The sequence below is a fragment of the Haliotis asinina genome, chromosome 14, assembly GCF_037392515.1.
Source record: "Haliotis asinina isolate JCU_RB_2024 chromosome 14, JCU_Hal_asi_v2, whole genome shotgun sequence".
In the NCBI taxonomy this organism is placed as follows: Eukaryota; Metazoa; Mollusca; class Gastropoda; order Lepetellida; family Haliotidae; genus Haliotis; species Haliotis asinina.
In genome coordinates, this window is record NC_090293.1 from 46,765,667 (window position 1) to 46,788,991 (window position 23,325).

General features: G+C 41.6%; 1 protein-coding gene across 1 annotated transcript; it reads right to left on the reverse strand.

Annotated features, from left to right (window-relative positions):
• Positions 1-210: 210 nt before the first annotated feature.
• On the reverse strand, positions 211-18,151 carry LOC137260840 (mucin-22-like). Its single transcript, XM_067798399.1, has 11 exons — positions 18,133-18,151; positions 16,978-17,098; positions 14,985-15,118; positions 13,713-13,821; positions 12,702-12,835; positions 12,084-12,189; positions 6,359-6,492; positions 5,900-5,972; positions 4,789-4,910; positions 2,856-3,023; positions 211-2,170 (listed from the first exon to the last, which is right to left on the reverse strand). The coding sequence occupies exons 1-11, from the start codon at positions 18,149-18,151 to the stop codon at positions 2,097-2,099; spliced, it is 1,194 nt and encodes a 397-aa protein (XP_067654500.1). The 3' UTR covers positions 211-2,096.
• Positions 18,152-23,325: the final 5,174 nt, after the last annotated feature.

Below are 23,325 nucleotides of genomic sequence, written 5' to 3' on the forward strand. Positions count from 1 at the left end.
GCGTCGTCATATCAGCGAAATAGTCTCACGTACGTCATTAAAACCCATTTCACCTCACCTCAAAATGACCACTAATCATTATGCTTTATTACAACTGTAGGCACCCACAGTCCTGTCAGTTCGTTATAAGCAAGTTCTGTATTGTAGTTAGCACCTTATAAAATGCCACTCAAAGAAGATTTTACGTAGGAACGATACAAACACATCGTCACAATTCTAGCGATTTTATTACAGCAATTCCAACTATGTACATTACACGTGTCTATAAAAATACAAACTATCTGGGGAAAATATGAGACATTTTTCAGAAAGTTAAAGCTCCTTCTCTAGGTGTTTCACACTTTAAATATATACAAATACAAAACAGAATAAAATGTTTTGAACCTACATGATAGGAAGTTCCCATGATAGGATTTAATTTAGTATTTAGTAGTAATCAAGCGACAAAATAATTTTCAAATATATTATGTACAAAGTAAGTTTTTGTTCACAGGGATTCATATTTCGTAAGTACAATATTACATTTGTCGAATGGATATGAGGAACCTACATACAAACTATTCAAACATTTTAATATTATCTTTGAAGTGATTTCATCCATTATCACATGATAATCAGAAGAAATATTTTGACACAATATATTTCATTATAAGTACTGAGAAATTTGCAGCTTATGTACAAAATCACACCGTTTATGTCACGTTTCATGGAGGTTGAAAATGGCATTCGTCACCACTCGCCCCTTTCCGTAACTAACCTCCAAGGAGATCAGTATTCGTCTTGTCCCGGAATAACTCGAGATCGTCACAAATGCTATTCGGCTTGTTCCAGAATAACACGAGATGGTCACGAGTGTGAAAATAGCTAATACAGGCAAGAAACGTGTACATGACGAGGAAGGGTTTTAAATCTTAAAGGATTTTAAAGTTATAAAAGTATATTTGGCTCAAAGTTTGCTGGGTTTCGGCGCTATTATCAGCCTTGTAGCGTTTTCTTAATGTATGCAGTATTCAACTGTATAGTTTGTATTGCCTTGCAATTTCAACAGCTGGAAAGAATGCTGTCATTATTCAATCGCCGGGACATTTAAAATGAGATCCTTCAATGTTGAAGCGGCTATTCACAGTAAATGAGAATCGCTTCGGGTACACCAATATCTCAAACAAGCTTAAGGGACATAACTGTGTCAAAAAGGGACGAAACTGCTCCGTGGGTCCTAAAAGAAAGAAAGCAGTGCATGGAGTTCACGGGCAATATTTAGTAAGCGTCCCTCCCGTAACCCCGCATGAAATGTTAAAATGTAATTTTATGTTGTAGTGAAAGTAAAAAACCCTAAAGGATTTGGTTAGGGTTGTGTTATTGTGCATCACAGCAATTACGAACTCATGGATGATCAAAAAACGGGCGCTACGTACGGAAATCTTTTTCCACATGTTTACATTCTTTGTCTTGAAACTATTTACATTTTAACTACCTTATCTTATATTGTTTTGTGAGAAAGCAGTGTGCGAAATAGTTTCCAAATTTTGCAATTCCTGAAAGTTACCAGCCAACAATGTAATTCACTAGACCGAAATCTGAATAAAAAAAAAACAAACTAAGCAAAGGAATACAAAAAGGAAAGATACCATCCCAAACAAGTAAGAAAACATATGCCTGATACGTTCAAATAACTTAATTTGAAAGTGTATTATAACCTACAAAGTCGAATAAACTGATATATTTACAAAATGACGCCATGAAAATTCACTAGCCAGTCGGGCGGAAATATACTGGTCCGACTCTATTTTTACTACTGGTTAGTGGGCCAGTAGCTATTTCGCTCACTGTGAGAGAGAGAGTCGCTACAAGGCGAGGGAGAGACCGGCAACTCCTAACTAATACGCAATTACACCTCAATGACGACCTACAACACGTAAATCATCCTCGTTCGGGGCCCAAGTCCATTTCAACAGGTCAGGAGTCATGGATGTGCGTCGTACTGAGCTTCACACACTTGATTCGTAATGCGAATGCTTGTACTTGTGAAAGTGACGTGCAAATCACAGCATGTTTAAGGCTGATCGTCATTACGTCATTCACGTGCAACACATGATTCACGAGAAGAGCACTGACACTGACAACGTGACAACACCCAGGAGGAACGATACCGTTGTGGACGCTGCTCCGTCTAAAAACAGAAAAGAAGAAATTGTAGTGAGTGAGTGAATATGGTTTCACGCCACTATTAGAAATATTCCAGCACTATCACGGCGGGGAACACCAGAAATGAGCTTTACAGATTGAAACAATATTGGAAATAGAACTCGTGTATTCGGCGTGACTAGAGTGTAGAATAACTTTTAGAACTTCATCATCGTAAGCCCTAAGTTGACTGAAATCACTTCCTTTGCGTGAGTGAGTCTAGTTTTACACCGCTGTCAGCGATATTCCAGCAATGTCAAGGCTAGAGACATCAGGAAATGGGCTTAACACATTGCACCCAGGTGGGGAATCGAACCTGGGTCTTCGGAGTAATGAGCGAACGCTTTAACCATTAGGCTACGGCTGACTCATTCCTTCTCCCATTCGCTTACCACGACTTCATGACACGTTCAAGCAAAATCCTGAGTTATACCTCGGTAGTCCAGAAACCCTCATTCTGGACACTCAATGTATCAAACGACTTATGGAAATAATTCCATAATCCGGAAACCTGCTAATTCGGAATATTCCGAAAAGGGGAATGCACAACGGGGAATCCCTCTCTTTTCACTGAATATAGCAACTTTTTTCTCATCTTCGCTAAATATAATTCTATTTAAACATGGTATGTACTGAAGTTGGTATTTGGTGAGATAACAAGATACCAGTACCGTAGTTAGGCGTGGTGGTGTCCCCTTGGCTCAGAGTGTTGGTAGTCAGGCTGGTGGTAGCTCCATTTGCTGCAGCAGTAGTGGCAGTTGCAGTTGCTGTCGCTGTAGACGTTGTTGTTGTAGTAGCTGGGGATGTAGTAGCTGAAGTAGTTGTTGTTGTTGTCCCACCTATGTGTGCAATAAGGTAACAAATGCTGTTAACTGTCATCATGAAAACACTGGCTATATTGTACTGACTTTTGCTTAATTAACTTCTGCTGTTAAATATCGACCTTTACCAATTAACGATAGAATGAGGTGCGCGAAAAGACCTGTTTGTGAAATAGATGGGGAAGCATGCCGTGGACTGATCCACTTCCTACTCGAAGGGGGAACAGGTTTGAAAACTTCGCGTACACGTTTCTTTGTGGTCCGTACAGAAATCACTTTGTACTCAATGATTCGGAAGCGTCGTGTGTCTCCTCGAGCATTTGTATGCTAGGATCTTGTAAAGTGGACTGTGAAAAGAGCAGTAAACTCTGCAGGTGTTTAAAACTTATCGCTCTCTAAATTGGGTAAACGGGGTCGGGACATTCATTCACAAACACCTGAGGTTACCTACAATGTCAGTATCGTAAAACACACACAAGAAAACCTGTAATGTATTGGGTTGTATATGGAAATCGTCGACCGCAAAATAGCAAATAGATAGAACTCATTCCAGAGCGAAGGTAGACTGACACGCTTCACAGCAGTTTCTCGCTGTATATACCCTCGGCCCCTTACGGTAAAATGGCCTGAACCGCTATTCAGCTTGACGGGTTCAAGTGACAAGTCGGCACTATCATCACGTTTGTCTCACAGTAACATCAGGCACACTGGGCTGGTCCGACGAATGATCTTGGATCTACTATTAACATCATTTTCTAATCATTTCTTGCATATGTCCCTTTTATTGTGAATTCGTCTTACATATTAAATTTTCCATTCTGTCTTTATCGCGTCTTTCATATTTCCCTTCAGCCCAAAGTACGTCCTACATATTTCCCTTCTACCCATCTTACAGATTTCCCTTCTACCTTGTGCCCATCCCACATATTTCCCATCTACCTTGTGCCCATCCTACACATTTCCCTTCTACCTTGTGCCCATCCTACATATTTTCCTTCTACCTTGTGCCCATCTTACACATTTCCCTTCTACCTTGCGCCGGGGCGGTGGGGTAGCCTAGTGGTTAAAGCGTTCGCTCGTCACGCCGAAGACCCGGGTTCGATTCCCCACATGGGTACTATGTGTGAGGCCCATTTTCTGGTGTCCCCCGCCGTGATATCGTTGGAATATTGCTAAAAGCCGCGTAAAACCAAACTCACTCACTCTCTCTACCTTGTGCCCATCTTACACATTTCCCTTCTACCTTGTGCCCATCTTTAGTTTGTTCCTTCATCTTAAGCACATTCTATATGTTTGCCCTGTGTCCTAGGCCAGTCTTACCTTCTGTCTTACTTGTTTCTCCGGCCGTCCCTAAGGCTAGGATGGAAGATCGCTGACACCACGATGTGCAGATAGCACGGCGGTTAGGGCGTCCAGTTATCTCGAAATAGGACTGTGTTCGATTCTCACTATTTTACAGAACAATTTAGGTTTCTTTTGGTGGTATATAATGGTATCATTGATATAGTCCAATATCACATAATAAACTGTAAAGTGATGTCGCCGCACCTTGTCAATAAGGCGTGCCAGGAACTCGTGATTACAGGTTCGAATCCCAGATTCATCCTGAAGGTCGTTCCAGGTTTGTCAGCACCATATCCGTGCAGTTCACCCAATTGGTAACCAGTTAAGACCTGCGTTACTTCGGGCCCTCCTCCCCTGTGAAGCAGGATGTCAAGATGGTATTCATTTACAACCCTAGAGTCCACGACGGTGAACAATGACCGCTACCAGATGTACTCACATCCAAAGTCCGACGTGAGCTGCTGTCTGAGGGTGTTCACCTCGGTTGTCGTCTCCGTCAGTTTGTCGCTGTCGCAGATGGGGCTGACAGTAGTTAAACAGGCGTCATACACCTCCAGTAGGCTGAAAACAGGGTGTGAGCGTAAAAGTAAATACACGTTTTTTTTATTTTTGTTTTTTTAAACGCCAAACTAAGGAATATTCCACATATATATCGGCGGTCTGTAGGTAATCAGATCTGGACCAGGCAATCCAGTGATCAACTGCTCGAACATCGATCAATGAAGCTGGGATATGCTGAAATGTGTCAACCAAGTCATCGAGTATAATCATCCGATCCCGTTAGTCACCTCTAACGACAATCAATTCTAACCCGCACCTTCACAGGTCTAATTTAGGTGAATGTGTTTATAACAGGGGCTGATGTTTGTTGTTGTTTTGTTTTTTAAAAAAAACAACAAAAAAAACACTTGCCACAGGGCAAGTGACTTAAAAAAATCAGCATGTCCTGACTAAGTTTCTAAATGCCCTGATTTTATGACACAATGTTTCATGTTAATGTTTACTGGACTATTTATCGAAGGGTGACAAATCTAAAAGAACGTTAGCTCTACTTGAGTATCATTGCGAAATCTAATAGCTACAGTATGAGCAGATATGAAGTAAAATCAAAGTTTATTTGCAGTTTGAATTACCTTGCAGTCCACGGACAAGTAAGATACCATTATTTGATTGCCCGAAATGAAAACTGACTTGTCCCGGGCGATGGGATTTTGAACCTCTGAATATATGTAATGATGGAAATGCTTTCTGTTCACACATGCTTTCTGTTCACATTCATGCACGCACGCACGCACGCACACACGCACACGCATACATGTACATGCAACAGCCTTTTGTAAGAAATCACGCACACGCGAGAACGTGCGCAGGTGTGCACACGTTAATCTGCACTGTGGGTGAGCAGTCGACATTTGCAACCAATACTAGCACTGAACTGCTTGTCCCGAATACATCAGCAAAGACGACAACGACAGTGACACCGTCGACATTAACAACAACAACAACATGCTTCTGTGACAAATGTGTTTGTCATTTTGACATTTACTCACTCGCATCCAGCAGCCGGCAGTCTCTCATTCTCCGAGGCGTTACACCCCTTGAACGCCTCCAGACACGGGTTGGCTGCAATAAGGAGGTTTTGACTTTAAGGGTCTCTCAACCCGCGAGCAGCAGATTAAAGCACTCATATTCTCTATCCACGGCAGGTGAGTTTAGTGCAACGCCGCTTTTAGCAACATTCAATCAACATCTCGGCGGGGGACACCAGAAATGGACTTCACCGATTGTTCCAATATGGGGAATTAAACCTGGGTTTTCGGCGTCACACGCGAATGGTTTAACCGCTAGGCTACTCCAACTCCGTTTCAAAGCACATGAACCAGTGTCCTATATTTTAAACTTTCTTCATTACGACTTTTCACATTAACTAAGAAAACGGGCATAAACATCTCAGAGATACCAGTGTTTACCACAATCTCCTGCCATAAGGCCACCCGAGTCGTACTCACCAACGCCGCAGTAGTATGGGTCTCCTTGAAAGGCGACGGTGAGGTTGACGGCGTTGCCGGTGTACTGTTGTTGGAGTCGTGGGCTGCACCTGGCGTTGTTGGCCGTTACGCAGTTGGTAAACACTGTGATCTCACTGAAAACATAAATATTGACGCGTACCTTCTTGAACACAAGAGGTCAGAGTTTTCACTTGTCGCGCACATGACCCCGGGGTTCGATTCCCCATATGGGTACAATGTGTGAAGCCCATTTCTGGTGCATGCTGCTAAGAGCGACGTAAACTAAACTCTCTCAGTCATTACATGTATGAGGAATGAATGGAGAGGTATAATCTCTAAAAACATGTTTTCTAAATTAGTTATGAATTAGGAACAAATCATGTTATTTCTGCGTAAGTGAATGAGATGGGTTTTACGCCCCTTTTTAGCAATTTCACCCAGCGGAAGCACTAGAAATGAGCTTCAGGCACTGTGCTTATGTTGAAAATGAAACCCAGGACTTAGACGCGACCGTTATATCTACTCGGCTATCCTACGCCGCTTCTATATTTTCGTTAGATAGCTGATCGCATCGTGACTACCTTTCACTGGCGTTTTCTTGGTTCGATGACGTGGACAGCCTTTCCGATGTTGCTGTTGCTGTTGCTGTCGCTGTTGATGTCGCATTTCAGCGGACAAAAAGATCTTAATATCTTAATTGAGTTCATTTTCCGGGTTCCGAGAGGCGTTTCAGGTATATAACGGTGTGTTAAGGTATATCGCTGTATGTTAAGGTATGATACGGTATGATAAAATATGTCACAGTATGTAAAGGTATGTTGCTGTGTGTTAAGGTATGTCACGGTATGTTAAGATATGCCACGATATGTGACGGTGTGTTACAGTATGTTACGGTGTGTATCTTAATACACTTAATACAGATCTTAATATCTTAATTTAGTTCATTTTCCGGGTTCCGAGAGGCGTTTCAGGTATATAACGGTGTGTTAAGGTATATCGCTGTATGTTAAGGTATGATACGGTATGATAAAATATGTCACAGTATGTAAAGGTATGTTGCTGTGTGTTAAGGTATGTCACGGTATGTTAAGATATGCCACGATATGTGACGGTGTGTTACAGTATGTTACGGTGTGTATCTTAATACACTTAATACAGATCTTAATATCTTAATTTAGTTCATTTTCCGGGTTCCGAGAGGCGTTTCAGGTATATAACGGTGTGTTAAGGTATATCGCTGTATGTTAAGATATGCCACTGTATGTTACGGCGTCACAGTATGTCGCGGTATATTAAGATATATATTTCAATAAACCCAGTTTGACGGCAATCTTAGACCAGTGGCTCCAGCCACAACAAAGGCCATAACTCCAACAGTGACACGTGTATTCATGTAAAATATTCCCAAGTGCGTTGCACCATATTCGAATCGCACTGAAATGCAAATACGGTTAAAACTACGCATGCAACAGAATCACAATTAGTCGCGTTGGTTTCACTCGTATTCCCATTTGCAGGCGGCAGTAACGGTTCTTTCTATGTTAATGCGGTTCCGGCCATGACTGACAACTGTGTATCGTGTTTTTCATTTCAGCGATGTTGACACAGCGCCCAACTACAAATAACACTGACCCTTTGGCCGTTGTTCTATACACGCATAGAATTACAATTAAGAGGCGTTTCTAAAATTCGCCCTTGAAAATTAGAATTTGAAAATATTTGTCCTCCAGTCGGTCTGGGACAGTATACTCAAGGTTATAAATAATGCAAATGTAATAACGTCAAAGGCTTTAGCTGATGGGTCTGTAGAAGGTTAAAGGGTGACAGGTTGGTTCGAGCGGTCACATTTAAATCAGGGAACTCGAGTTTGAATCCAACTATTTTTTGTTATTTTGAAATAATATAGCACGTTTTTTAAATGAAATGTATGTTTTTTTCCGTCTATATGAGTGACACATACGGCAAACAACATACACGGTTCGATCACTTATGAAGCACTTGAGCATTTTTTCATTCCTTTTTAGTTTCTGTTCCTTGTTCCTGTGTCGCATCGCGGGGCGAATAAAACGCAGCGTTTGTAGGAGACTCTTCGAACGCTGTGTTTAGTGCAACTATCTCGAAAATCAAAGATGGAAACGAACTTTCACGATGGTCTTCTTAGTGGGTAAGATCTCAGTGTTCTTTTCAACGTGGTACCTATATGTTACCAGTTTTAAACCCCTTCACACACCGAAAAACAAACTGAAACAAAATGGAAACTTAAGTTTCAGTTAGGTTCTCTACATTTCCTTCACGTTTCCAGAAAACGGAAATTGTCCTATTATTCTCAACCCAGGAAGGCTCCAGTGCGTTTCAGTTACCCAGATTCCTGTAAGGCTCCAGTGAGTTTCACTTACCCAGATTCCCGTAAGTTTCCAGTGAGTTTCAATTACCCAGAGTCATAAGAGTTCCACTGGTTTTCCGCTATCCTCCACTTTCAGTTTGTTTCAGGTATTTGATTTTTTTTCGTCATTTTGGGTTGCCGTTACAACAGAACCACCGATGACCGTTGTCGATATGATTGTTCACTATGATAGGTTTCAGTTGGATCGATTCCAGGCCGCGTTCGGTTCCCGGCCGCGTTATACCAGCAGACGTCGCTCGATGGTACGTGTCGTTACCTTGCCTTACGCTAGACATTTTGGGAATAAAACAAGGACTTGAGTGGCTTGTAGGGAGTGATATAGGTGTTTAATGAGGCAGTTGATCTCAGTAGGCAAGGAAACGATACAACTAGTCTGGGTTCCGATCCACAAAGCGTTTGTAGTGCTACATTTGTACGCCTTTGATAAACTGTAGAGTTACGACAGGTCGTAACTTTACGAACACTTTGTGGGTCAGAATCCTGGACTAGTGAAACAGACATAGACTTGCATGCACGTCACACGGAGCAATATTCAACGCAAAGATGGACGAGTTATGCGCCATTTTGAGTCCAACCTCCCTGTCTTCGTATATGACGTCATAGAGCAAAATGAACCTTCATCATTTTTGACAGACCGTTATATGTATTGCATGTATAACGTTATACAAGCATACAAAACCGATTGATCGTTGAAATATCAGGCAGTATTTTGTTTGTAAAATGTCGAATAAAACACCGTCGTACACCGCTTTCATGTTTCGGTGATGAAATGTGAATACTAGTATTTATTGTCTTTTAACATCGAACACAAAATGTCGGTGTCCATAAAGCCGGTTTTCGCAATCACTTCAGTAGTTGCCCATGAATTCACACGCACAGGTAGGAAATTTAATATTGTACATGTCTGTGTAATTGGATTGTCGTCGGTAACTGTAATTCCGCGCTATCGCAATTTTCGCACAGTCAGATCCTATGAATGCATACGTCACAAGCCATCTTCAGCATCCAGCGGAGTAAACCTATATCTCACCCAGTCGGTATAATCTTTGATGAAGACTTACGACAACATGTTACCACGATTGTGCTCTGGCAATGTCACAAACAACAAAGTTGTGTGCTAAGCAGCGATGAGCGCGGAGAGTCATTGGATGGGTGACCGTGTTTAGCAGCCTCACGCCAGGGAGTTCTAGGCCTTGCCTCACAATGAAGCACTTGGTACATTTGATCTCACCTTAGGCAAGTGAGTCTATTCACAGTTACCTCTGTTCAGGCAACATAAAATGGGTACCCGGTGGGACTATTACCCTTCTAACGTCTCACAGTCAGCCTGGGTTATTCGGGGTAACAGTAATGAGGTTGTGCCCTTTGATCATCCTTTGTGCGCTTTAAGCAGGATGTGATGCCTGGGAGGGCACGTTATAAATATTCTTAATTATAGTTATTATTATGATTATAAAACTTCATTCGGATTCCAAAATCTCCCACGTCACATTCCGTCATGAACACTACGTTGACATGGCAACGGTGGTGTTTACACGTAGCATGTGTTTTTTTCCTAATTTACTGTGTGACCTCGGTCACCGCATGTACATGGGACTCATGGTAAATACTTCGTTGAATAGCATGGACCGATGTGCGAACTCAGCAACGTCGGATTTATCAGGTGAGTGTAAGTATCTATGTATGTTGTGTGAAGCGTGAAAAGGCTTTACTGAAAAGTTCAGGGCTATTTGCGGTGAGGAAAACTTGAATACAAGTAATGAATTAGGCTTTCGGTCCCAGGGGGGAAAGGCAGAAAAGGCCCATCCCTCGTGACTACATATAATTCTACATCTATTTTGATTGTTTAACACACAACACGAAAATAATGTATTTTTTTTATATTCTAAAAACTTATCTTATCATCCCAAACTGTGTTCCACAGGAGGTATCACTTGGGTGAGATCAGACGATATCTCCTAGCAGATGTCGCTTTGGCAGCAGATTTTGCACAATGCCCTGACAATGCTATGACGTCATGAACTTGATGACGTCGCAATACTATGACACCGTTGCACTGAAAATCTGAGGCCAGTACTGTGGCGTGTGAGATGTACAATTTTCATTGAAAACTAACGAAGAATGATTTTGGATGATAAATAGAATCTCACTCTTATGTCCAGTTACAAAAATTATATCAACACTCGTTGATAAAGGTAAAAATGTCCTCGGCAAGCCTCGGATACTTGTTACTTTATCAACTCGTTTTGATATATTTGACATAAGTAGACACTTTGGTAAGATTCTCTATATGCTTTTACCATGGAGATTTCAAGACGGTTAGTGTTAAGAAGGCCTAAATGCCAAAATGAGTATACTTCGAAAATATATTTGTTTTTTTTTGTTGTTGTTTAACACCGCACTCAGCAATTTTCTAGCGATATGGCGATGGTCTGTAAATAACTGAGTATGGACCAGACAATCTAGTGATCAAGAGCATGGATCTAATCCAGTCTTAGGATTCGCAACTGGGATGTATATCTGCTAATCTGGAAGATTACATTAATAGAGTATGGATATTAGCGGATATTTTACGAGGATGAGGGAACTTCATGACGACGCCGAGATGATGATGATGATGATGATGATGATGATGATGATGATGATGAATCGTTTCTAACAACTACACTAAATTACCAGGTACCCCCAACACATCCATGACTTTGCTAAGTGTTTGGTTGTGTGTTTCGGAGCAGTTAGACGCATGAATTCATCCATCAGTCCACATGATCAATGTATCATTCAAGACACTGGAAATATTACCATAACATACAGTTATCTACACCGTCACTTCACAGGACCCTAACACTGCCGACCCGAGAAGGGGTTGAATGGGCCTTCAGCAACCAATGCTTGCCATAAAGGGCGACCATGTTTGTCGTAATAGGCGACTAACGGGATCGGATGGTCAGGGTCTCGGACTTGGTTGACATATCTCTTCAGTTCCCAATTGCGCAGATCGATGCTCATGTTGTTGATCACTGGATTGTCAGAGGTGATTATTTACAGACTGCCGCCATATAGCTGGAATATTGCTGAGTGCGGAGTAAAACTAAACTCACTCACTCCTAACACTGCCTGCAAGGACCCTTAAACTAACAATTAGGTGTCCCAGGCACCTCCATGTTTTTGAGTGAGGTAAAGCCCCGCATTACCATCTCATCTTCTGAGGTATCGTTGAAGATGCTGACTCATCAATTTTGGACACAGGATCCTTCATATTGTATGGTTGACTATATTTGTATTTGACCATGATTGAACCCCGGTGTACTCTGCACCTACCTACAGACTTGGTTGGAAGTCGCGGTTGTGCTTTGGCTGATGGCACTCAAAGGGTTGACACAGTCATTGAACCCAGATTCACACCCAGCAATGTCGTATGTGTCTCCTGGAATAAAAAGACCCTATTCAGATCTTGTATCACAGTCACATTGAATATAAGGCATCATCAGGTAGTCAGATTTTGTCTTGCCTGTTGTCTTGCCAAACACTGGCATGCGTACATGAAACAGAGGCAATATAGTGAAGGTGAAGTAATATCCGGCGGCAAGGCTTCTGTTTGATGATAAAATTTCACAGTACCAAAAACTGTTTCACTTTGAATCAATATATTTCTTACCTCCAAGATACAAGGTTACAAATAATAATTGAACTAATTCTGCTTATAAGGGTAACATATACGTCTGTGTGCGTCTACCGTCTTCAGAAACATCACAGTCATATCCTTCACACCGTAATCGACTGGTAGTCAATACCGACAGCCCTAGCGAGCCTGGCCACCCGATCCCGGTATTCGCCCATCTTGACAAACACCGGTTCCTGAAGACCAGTTCTAAGCTTGTTCTAAGCCTGATCTAAGCCGACTGTTCACGGTTACTAAGTCATGACTTGTCGACTCACTCTCAGAGCAGAAGTAGGGGTCTGTGTTCATCGTTGTGACGGTGTCGGACTTCGTCTGTGTTATCAACGTCTGAGAGCTGGCGTCGCATGCCGTTGTGTTGGTTTCAAGGCAAAGCAGGTACCGGTCAAACTCCCTACAAACAAATACAATAAGGGTACAAGTAAGAGTACAATTAGAAGTACAAGTACAACAGTTTAGTGTTATGATTATCAGCAGATAAAAACTGAAGGGTTTCAGTAAGTGACTGGACATAGGAGCATGGATTCACTGGTACTGGGTTCGAATCCGAGATCATTTGTTTTATGATCCTTCATCGTCCAGATCCGTTCCCTTTGAGTTGAGTAAGTGCAACTTGAAGTGAGAGAGTTTAGTTTTACGCTGCTTTCAGCAATATTCAAACAATTATACGATCGGGGACACCAGAAATGAGCTTCACACATTGTACCCATGTGAGTGAGTGAGTGAGTTTAGTTTTACGCCGCACTCAGCAATATTACAGCTATATGGCGGCGGTCTGTAAATAATCGAGTCTGGACCAGACAATCCAGTGATCAACAACATGAGCATCGATCTGCGCAATTGGGAACCGATGACACGCGTCAACCAAGTCAGCGAGCCTGACCACCCGATCCCGTTAGTCGCCTCTTACGACAAGCTGAGTCGCCTTTTATGGCAAGCATGGGTTGCTGAAGGCCTATTCTACCCCGGGACCTTCACGGGTCTGTACCCATGTGGGGAATCGAACCTTAGTCTTCGGAGTGACAAGCGAACGCTTCAACCACTAGGCTACCCCACTCCTCATTACTTCAAGTAGCATAATAAGGTTCGGACACGTTAGTCCAGTGGGCAGTGTGTGCACTTGTTACGCCTTAGACTTCAGTTCGATTCTCATTCAAACTAATACTTTAAGATAATAGGATTCTCGCACGTTTTGTTTCCAACTTTCAGTGTAACCGTCGCTAACTTTATTTTATGTTGCAGTAGCTGCATGTTCTCTTGCATCAACTTACTGACAAGACCCCGTTGTTGTCGGCGTGAACTGCGCTTCATAGTAGATGTTGAGGCAGTAGGAGAGGGCGTCACCACAAGGGTCATTGAAGGCGGCGTTGTTAGAGTTGGCTGAAATTGTCACATCGATTTGTGTAAGCATATTTTTTTTTTGTTGAACACCATACTATACAATACTTGTGTTATGTGACGTCTGTCTGTAAATAATACAAAGTGGTCCAGACAATCAAGTGATTGATATCATGGTCATCGGTCTACGTAATTTGAATACGATGACGGGCATCAACATCGACCAACGTGATTTGGATATGATGACATGCATGAAAACGTATTTGGAGAGTCTGACCACCCGACTGTCAGCAGCGTCGTACAACAAGCTTGGATTACTATAGATCAGTTCTAACTCGGATTCTGCATCTGCGCGTGTGTTTACTTCTACTGTTTAATGCAGATAGGGCAAAATGAATTAAAATAATCTTTACATCGATGGGTGAGTGATTATGGGTTTACACTGCTTTAAGCAGTAATCCAGCAATCCAGATTTCGGACGTTGTACCCGTGATGGGAATCGAACCCGGGTCTTCAACGCGACGAGCTGACGATTTAACCATTAGGCCACCCCGCAATCTTTTGGAGCGATTTGGGGAAACTTGAAGAAACATTCGCAGATCGTAGTCACGAAAAGTAATATGTGTATACATTTATTGTTTCGAACCACGTCGAAGACCCATGGTTCGATTCCCCACATGGGCACAATGAGTGCGGCGTAAAACTAAACTCACTCAGTCACATGCAGGATACTCTGTAACACATTATGGTTCATTACCATCAGGGGCTATGGGATACCCTAGTGGTTAACGCGTTAGCTCGTCACGGCGAAGACCCATGGTTCGATTCCAAAAAGTCCATTTGTGGTGTCTCCAGCCATGATGTTTCTGGAATATTGCTTACGACGGCGAAAACCCACACACTCACTATCGTCTCCACCAAGTCTAGTAAGTCACATCGTGAAGGTCTGGGTTAGAAAACTGATCTTCAGTAATCCATGCTTATTCTAAGTGGCGACTAACGGGATCGAGTTGTCAGGCTCACTGACTTGATTGACACATGCCGGTTCCCAGTTTCGCCGATCGATGCGCATGCTGTTGATCACCGGATTGTCTGTTCCAGATTCGATTATTTACAGATCTTCGCCATATAGCTGGAATGTTGCTGAGTGCGGCGTAAAAATAAACTCACTCATTCACTCTAGTAAGCAGCAGAACGTGACTTACATAGTGTGCAGTTATACGGGTCAGCTTTGTAGACGCCGATGATGTCGTTCATGGCAGCGACGATGTCTGCCTTTTCCAGAAGGTCGCAGTTAGCTGTTTCCGTTGCCACACAACCAAGCGCCTTGTCCACTGCCCTATCGGTAGAGAAGCGTTACCTTATCGTATGTTCACTAGAATCTAGCACGCGTCCCGTCTAGTGGCTATATCGCTGAATACCTGCCCGACGTCCCTGACATTCTGCATTCATGGGGTAATTAGAAAATGCAAACCATTTGATGGTTCCCACTTTACATTATCATAAATAGATCCTAGTTCGGATACTACTATTGAAACACATTGTCACGCCAGGTGTGAATCCAGCATTATGGCTTCACACATTACGCATACTATACCAGTCTAGCTATTCTCCAAACGTTCTTAAGCCCATTCTTAACACACTGGTTACAACCAAAGTTAAGAATTCTTAGGGATACGAACGTTTCGACAATAAAGGTCCTACTGTACACCCTACTCCACGTATACCATCTAATCAACGTAAAATGACTACACTACGAATAGAACCTACCTTACGCATACAACCTACGCTACGTATACAACCTATATTACGTACACAGCCTACGCTACCTACATTGCCAACACTACGAATACAACTTAGGTTACGCATACAACGTAAGCCACGTATCTACCTCTCGCTACTGTTTCCAACAGGAATGGTTTAGGGAGGGCTAAATCTACGAAGTGCGACATGGGGATTACCTAAGCGATTATCTGGCACTTTTACTTGTCACTGTTTCTACATATATTATATCTACATGTCTTTTTAAATCACTTTAACATATTCTGTAATCACGCTATCAATAAACCGTACTAGTTCTAATACATCGAGCAGTTCTAACTGTACATAAACCGCCGTTTCCAGAACGTTCATTGACCGAACACAGTAGCCAAAACACGACACCTACCGCCCAAACCAAACCTCTGATACCCGTCTTGAATACACATTGCCATGGATTTAGCATTTCTTGGGTGTGGTTGGTTGGTTGGTTTGTTGCTCGATTTCCCTCTCAATATGTAGGTAAAAGTATCATTATCTATTATTTATATCATGCCATAAAACAATAATTATATGGTACCAAAATGAAGATATGATAACGTATTTTTTACGTTTGATTTGGTCTGGTTTGTTATTTAACACCGCCCTCAGAAATATTCCAGCCATATGGCGGCGGTCTGTAAATAATCGAGTTTGGACCAGACAATCCAGTGATTAACATCATGAGATGGGTCTACGTAATTTGGATACGATGACACGAGTCAACCATGTCAACGAGCTTGACCATCCGATTCCGTTAGTCGCCTTTTACAACAAGCTCCGGTAGCTGAAGATCAATTCTACCCGGATCTTCATCATTGTACCACTTTAGCTATAACCTTTCTTCTACGTTCGTTTGGCCAGACGTTCACATTGCAAAAAACAGAACTGCAGATCAGAAACAGCGTACACTTGAATGTTGCATTAACCAGTTATTAAAACAGGATTTAAAACGCTACTTGGCCAAACACAATTGCCGAAAGACAAGACAGTTTCTAAGTACAAATCACAACCTTATTAAATACACGGCCATTTTATAAATATTTTTGTCTGTGTACACAACGAAAATACATACACTGAAAGAAACAGTTGAAGGGTCAGAGGAAAATCCAAGCGTTTCTTAAATATTACAAAGTTTTTATCACCAGCATTAAATATCGTTGAGGTGATGAAAACTGGAAATTAATAAAGGAACTTATGGATTTTCCTGATCTCTCAATATATTTTTAAGTACGAAATTGATGTCCTCCCCTACCTCCCGAGAACAAATTGAGAAACCCTCCCTTCAAAAAGTCATCACTCCCCTAGCCATAAATTATGACTGTCCTTTAGGTGGGTCAAGGAAAACCTCAAGACACGGCAGAAGCCAGAGAGACCTCATTCATGATGTTAAATGCTTACGCGCAGATAGCTGTATTGTCACCGGAAGCGGCGTCGATCTCGGCAAACATCGTGTTTCCACATACATTCACGGTATCTTCACACGCTCCCGACACACCCTGAGCGAGGAGAAGGAACGAGGCTAGAAAACAAAACATCATCATTGTTATTCAAACATAAATGCCGCTGACATTCGTATTCAAAGTATTTCGAGTCAAATAGTTATGGCAGAGGTATTTTGAGAAATTTCCGGGTTAGTGTTTTGTGTTTCCAAGCAGATCTCGACCACATGTCTCAACTACTCGAAGACCAATAATTTTCTTGTAACCTGGGTAGAAATGTGTGAAGTCAGTTTCTGTTGTCCTCATTTTGCTGAAATGATGCTAAAAGCGGCGTAAAACCATACTCCATCATTCACTTTCTTCTACGTAGAGACCGTTTTAACACATTATGACCAAACCCATTTTCTGGTGTCCCCCGACGTGTTGTTGCTTAAATTGCTGAGAGCGGCGTAAAACTAGACTCACTTAGAGGAGCAATAAATTTAATAGCTGTCGGTATAGTCTTCGCATTTTACGACAAATTTATTGTTATATGTTCACAAGCCTTGGTTTGTAGTTTTAGATTATACGCCCCAAGGACAGATGGACGGGTGGTGAGTGAGTGAGTGAGTGAGCTTTACGTTTAGCAGCATTCTATCAATATCACGGCGCTGACGCCAGAAATGGGCTTCACACGATAGTGTCTTTTTTTTCTTTCAGAAATAATCTTGAAGAGCGTGAACATTTCAGTTAAATATCACCCCCAGGACTTCCATTGTAACCACCCGCTACCCTTTATTAAGAAGTATTGGTAAGGACTTCTAACTTAGTCCGGAGTCTCATGTTCGATCCCCACATAGTAAATCAAATGTCGAGATTAAATACATTTGCCCAAGTGCCTAAGGATTAACAGCGGACACAAAACGTAGCCGTTTTGAATATACGTACTTTTGGATTCTACGAGACTGGATCAGTTTATTAACTTTACGTTAGGTGCCGTAGCCTAGAGCTTAACGCGCCGCACGTCACGCCGAAGTCTCGGGTTCGATTCCCCACACGGGTATAATGTGTGAAGCCACTCCTGGTGTCCATGTCATGATATTGCAAAAAGCGGCGTAAAACGAAACTCACTCACCCACGTAACTATATTTCATGGTTATTACTTCCTGAAACGCCAACGGAACAATGACAAGCCGTTGCGCGGTATAATGCTTGAAAGAGTTTCAAAATGCATGGAAACGATCGGCAGCAGTACGACAGAATTCCTGAAATTCCGCAACCGTTTAGCGGCCCGACGCCCGGAGAACAATGTACTGCATATTCTGAAAACGGAACTTTCAGCACTTGGTTGAGTTGCAAGCGATGTCAGTTGAACTTTTGAATAAGAAACAACTGACGAAATGCTATCAGCGTTAATGTTTCTTTCTATTTAAGATTGTGTCAAGATCGACTGACTGATCATCACTTCAAGCATGCATTCGGTGCTGTCACCAGTGCCTATGTTCAAGGCTTGATGAGCACCGCATGAATAGATGATATCTGTTTATGGAACGACATAGAGAGGCATGCGAGCGATGTAACTTTTGAGGATAAGATGATTAATTATAATAGTAATATGTATCATGGAAAGTCAATAACAAGATCAATAGATCAATAATAGCAATGTTCTAATAGGAATTGTTTGTATTGATTCTTATTCGGTTGCTGCAGGTAAAAATTCAGTAGTAGTTATATAATATTATGTTTTTTGGGGAAAATACGTTTATTTCGATAGTTAGGGTATTCTTTCATTTTTCAAAATTCATGTTTGGATTCTTTGTTTAGAACTATGGTTTGCCTCATGACCAAGAGGCAATTTAACGAAAATGTCCAATAAGTTAACAAATGTGAATTAGGAGAACACCAAAGCTGTGTATTCAAACAATCAAACATATAGCAGTATATGGCTTATATATAACTCCGAAACTAGAGACTAACACGAAAATAGAATCCGAAATAGAATTCTATGTCTTTCAGCGATTTGATAACAGTGTGAAACATTAAAGTTCACAGAAATAGCCTAATAAATGCAACCGTACCAAAATATAATACAAAATATGTATTTTGTTAATCACACATGCATAAATATGAAAATGCTAAAAAGAATACACGTACAGATTATTTACTTACCTTGGAAAAGAAACAAACCAACTGCCAAATTTCTTGAGGTCGGAAACATAATGAGAGAAATCAACCAACATACAATCCAGCTTTTCGCTTAAACCGTACGAGGACTCTGACAAAACTCTCGCCCACTGTTAAATATAAGCCGGCATCTGCAGCGTATCTTAGTGCCCAGTCAATATGACAACAAACACTAGAGTTCCCGCGCGACAATCAGGATCGTTTCTTCCACTATAGAGAGTGAACAGTGATGCTCCCGGGCCATGCGCTGTCTCTTTGTAAGATCATGCCCCGGCCTCCCAGTTAGCGGGACTGGTGTCACGCATTCGACCCGCGGACGCTCATGCGTGTTAAATACACTGGGCCTTCAAGTTTCATTCGCCTTCTGATGACGCATTCTGGGATATATGTAACAGCTAATCATCTCGTAGTTAGGTTTTGAACTATGATGTATATTTCGACTGATGTTTACCGACTACATCGAGAAGTTTGGTCGATGGGATATTTACAGCTACTTTTTTCACGAGTCACGCGTTTCTGGGGGAGACTGACTTGTTTAGTCTTTAGAGATGAAAGTTTATCTGAGGTTTTAATGTGAAGATATTGAGCGATTTCGAAAATATCTAAAACACCTCGGGGAACCAAGTATTCATATGTCTAAATTATAGTGTATATCTAAATGTTGAGGTCATCGATTTCCATTTCTTGACAAGGACAAATGTGTTGTCTTTTTGCAGGAGAAAAATTACATTTTCCGAACGTGAAACAAGGTGTTGATTTTAAAAAGATAAAAATAACCCCGCGAAACGTAATCACTGAAATATGTCCTAAAGATGTTATGTTACACGCTCAAGAGCTGCTTATTTTCTTGTTCACAATCGATTGGGAATTATTGATTGTAGAAACAATAGGATTTAGAACACACACACACACACACACACGCGCACGCACGCGCACGCACGCGCACACAAAACCAAAACACAAAAATAAATAACAAACAAATAAAAAACAAAACAAAAAAAACAACAACAAAAAAACAACCAACAAACAAAAAACAAACAAAAACGATGGAGCAAATGAAAGAAGGGCTAAAAAAAATTCAGAAACATAAACAGCAACAGAAATCCCCTCCTCCCCTTACACACACACACACACACACACACACACACACACACACACACACACACACACACACACACACACACACACACACTCACAAAATGAATAAGTAACAATCCAAAATCAGCAACGCAATAACGACAACAGCAGAACACAATAGGGAAACGATGGCTAAGCCCTCTCTCAACATGTAACAATTATATAATTATATATGTATATATGTAGAGACTCACTGTAACCCCGCTCTAACTCCTTGCCCCTCACTCCAGACCCCGCTCCACCCCTACCCACATGACCCCAACACCGAACTGCCGTCAGCAAACAGCTACCACTGTGTCCACCTGGCGCTACCCTAGGTAGCACTACCTGTACCAGCTTATGCAGCAATAGTCCACCTAATCACAGCGACACCAAAGTGGAGACGTACATCGCTGGAGCGTCAACATCTACGTGATCAAGCAGCGATACAGACGCCGTGGCTTTGCGCCAGCGTGGGGTTGGTCATGGTCCTTCAACAACAGTGTCGTTACTGTAACGTTGTGTGCCTCAACGTCCACGTGTTGAAGCAATTACCACCTCTGTGTTATTTACGTGGCTGGGCTGGAATTATGCGTTTGTGGTTTTTGAAGAAGTGATGTTTGAAGTTTTCGTAAAGACAACCACATTTCGTTTCTGTTACGACTGATTTGATGTATACACACATGAAAATGAAATAGAAATAAATAAATAGATAAATAAAGCAATCATGCGTACATTAAAATTTTCGTATAGCGTGAAGGCAATTCATTATTACAAACAATCCATTACTAAGTAAGAAAAAAGAGGTTAATGAAATTGAAGGTTACGGAACTTTAAATTCTGAATGGACAGACAGGGTGGATGAGTGAGTGAGTATGTAGGTAGGTGAGTGAGTGAGTGAGCAAATAAAGTGAAGATATTAGTGTATTTTTACACCAATATTTTTGTTGTTGTTTGACGACCCACCAAGCAATATTCCAGCTACATGGAACTGATGGAGTTTGGACGATACAATTCATTGACCAGCAACATGACCCTCAATCTGTGTCGATAACATGTGTCAATCAGGTCTGCGAGCCTGACCACCTGATCCCGTTAGTCGCCTTTTACTACAAGCACGGGTTACTGAAGTACAATTCTCACACAGATGTTCATGAGTCTTCACCTAGGGGTAATTCATTACCACGTGGTATTTCATTTGGGCTAATTTCTTCACCAGATATTTAGAGGGATATTGTTATAAGTTATTATTCTTTAGGTAGCCCCGGTAGGTTAGTTTACAGAGCTGTTTAAAGATAAAACTTCATTTTTGAGATAAAACTATTCTCACGATTGTTTTAATGTCGCCTTTATTTTGTGAAATTTATAAGGAAATCGACATTTGGTGGCCGTTTCTGTGTGGTGAAAAACGAAAGGCAGAATGCATTGAGAAGACATAAAAACAGTACAGTACAGTAGTTTTATAAAAGCAGAAATAGCCGATGGAATTGTTTGCTGCTCGTGAAAGATAACATGGACAAAATTCTTGATCAAACGGGTGTATATTCAGCATATTTCGATGAGATATTTGACAAGATTAGGTTTGCGCTGACATACCGGAAGAAATCTATTTCAAGGAGGTCACGCTCAACTCGCAGGTGCAAATTAAGCGTAAACCAAACTTTCTACAAAACAGTATAGATACAAACGGGCAAAGAACGTCGCCCGGGCTCAGACCAATCACGAAATCCAAACACCACTGCCTCACGAACAGGCTGATATATTCCAATGGTCAGTAATTAATAGGGAGGGGCAGGTAAACACTTTGCCGAGCTTTCCTTTATAACGAGCGCCTCATCGATGTTTGTGAGTGCCGGTCTAATTCATTGCAGTTGACTGGTCTGGATACTGGCCATCAGAGCACACACAGGAGACAAACGGTGGGGTTTGTTTTGGGACATGTCATAGATTTAAGGATGTCACGGTGATACACAGAATTCAAAACTGCTAGGTGCTCTTCAGTGCATGTCAATACAAGTCATAACAGGATTAAAAACTAGTGTAGTGAGAGCGGAAAGTGGAGGAGTGCGAAAATCATAGACGAGCGTGATTCGATCTTTTTTTCAAAATGAAACAGGGCGATATAATCGATAATTGGTTCTATGAGAGATATTACTTACATTGGTGGAGACGATCAAGTTCATACACACGAAACTGTAAACAGGAGTTGAGTATTTTTTGTAATATTTAGTGGAAATTTTTGAGATATGAACTATATCATTATGTCCAGGTCAACTTAGTGGTTTATTCATTCGCTCGTCATGCCGGGTACAATGTGAAGACCATTTTTTGCGTGTCCTTTGCGGTGATATTGCTCACCTGTTGCTACAAGCGGCGCAAAACTAAACTCACTGACTCACTTTGTTTCGTTCCTACTGTTGTAGACATACATTTTCTTCACGACTCCATCTTTTGACAAGACAGTTTCTTATAAAAAGCTATTACACTATCTTCGTTTCTAATATTATTTACACATGATCGCATGTTTCTGAATAGAAGTTCACACATGCAAGGGAAATATTTATCAAATACAAATGCTCCATGCAAATAGAGTTTTCAACGAAGGATATCTGGTTATTTCTAGGTGTTGAGAGAAAGTATGAACGAACTGACCACCCCGCCACCCTCGGGGTCCCATGATGTTATCTGTCAGGATATCTGATTACCAAACGATCATCGTATTATCGTATGCTTCTTTATCGAACTTTCTCTGGGTGAGTGATTACCCCTCGGCGTTCCTCAGGGCATCTTTAAAAGAGACTGAGCCATGTTGTGGGTGTAGCTATTGAACAGCAGGGAAGCGGTGGGTAGCATACAGGTTAAAGCGTTCGCTCGTAGGAGGCCCGCGTTCGAATTTCTATATGGATATAATGCCTGAAACCCATTTTTGGTGTCCACCGGCATGATATTGATGGCATATTGCTCGAGGTTGGGTAAAGTAGTACTTCCACACTGACCTACCGAGAGCTATGTCTTAACATTTTTTATT

Bases quoted from the DNA above. Each gene is read 5' to 3' on its own strand.
- LOC137260840 (XM_067798399.1), bottom strand. The intron at 5,973-6,358 runs GTGAGTACGACT...TCCTTATTGCAG, and splicing joins CCCATACTACTGCGGCGTTG to CCAACCCGTGTCTGGAGGCG. The intron at 2,171-2,855 runs GTACTGGTATCT...TTCTGTTTTTAG, and splicing joins CACCACCACGCCTAACTACG to ACGGAGCAGCGTCCACAACG.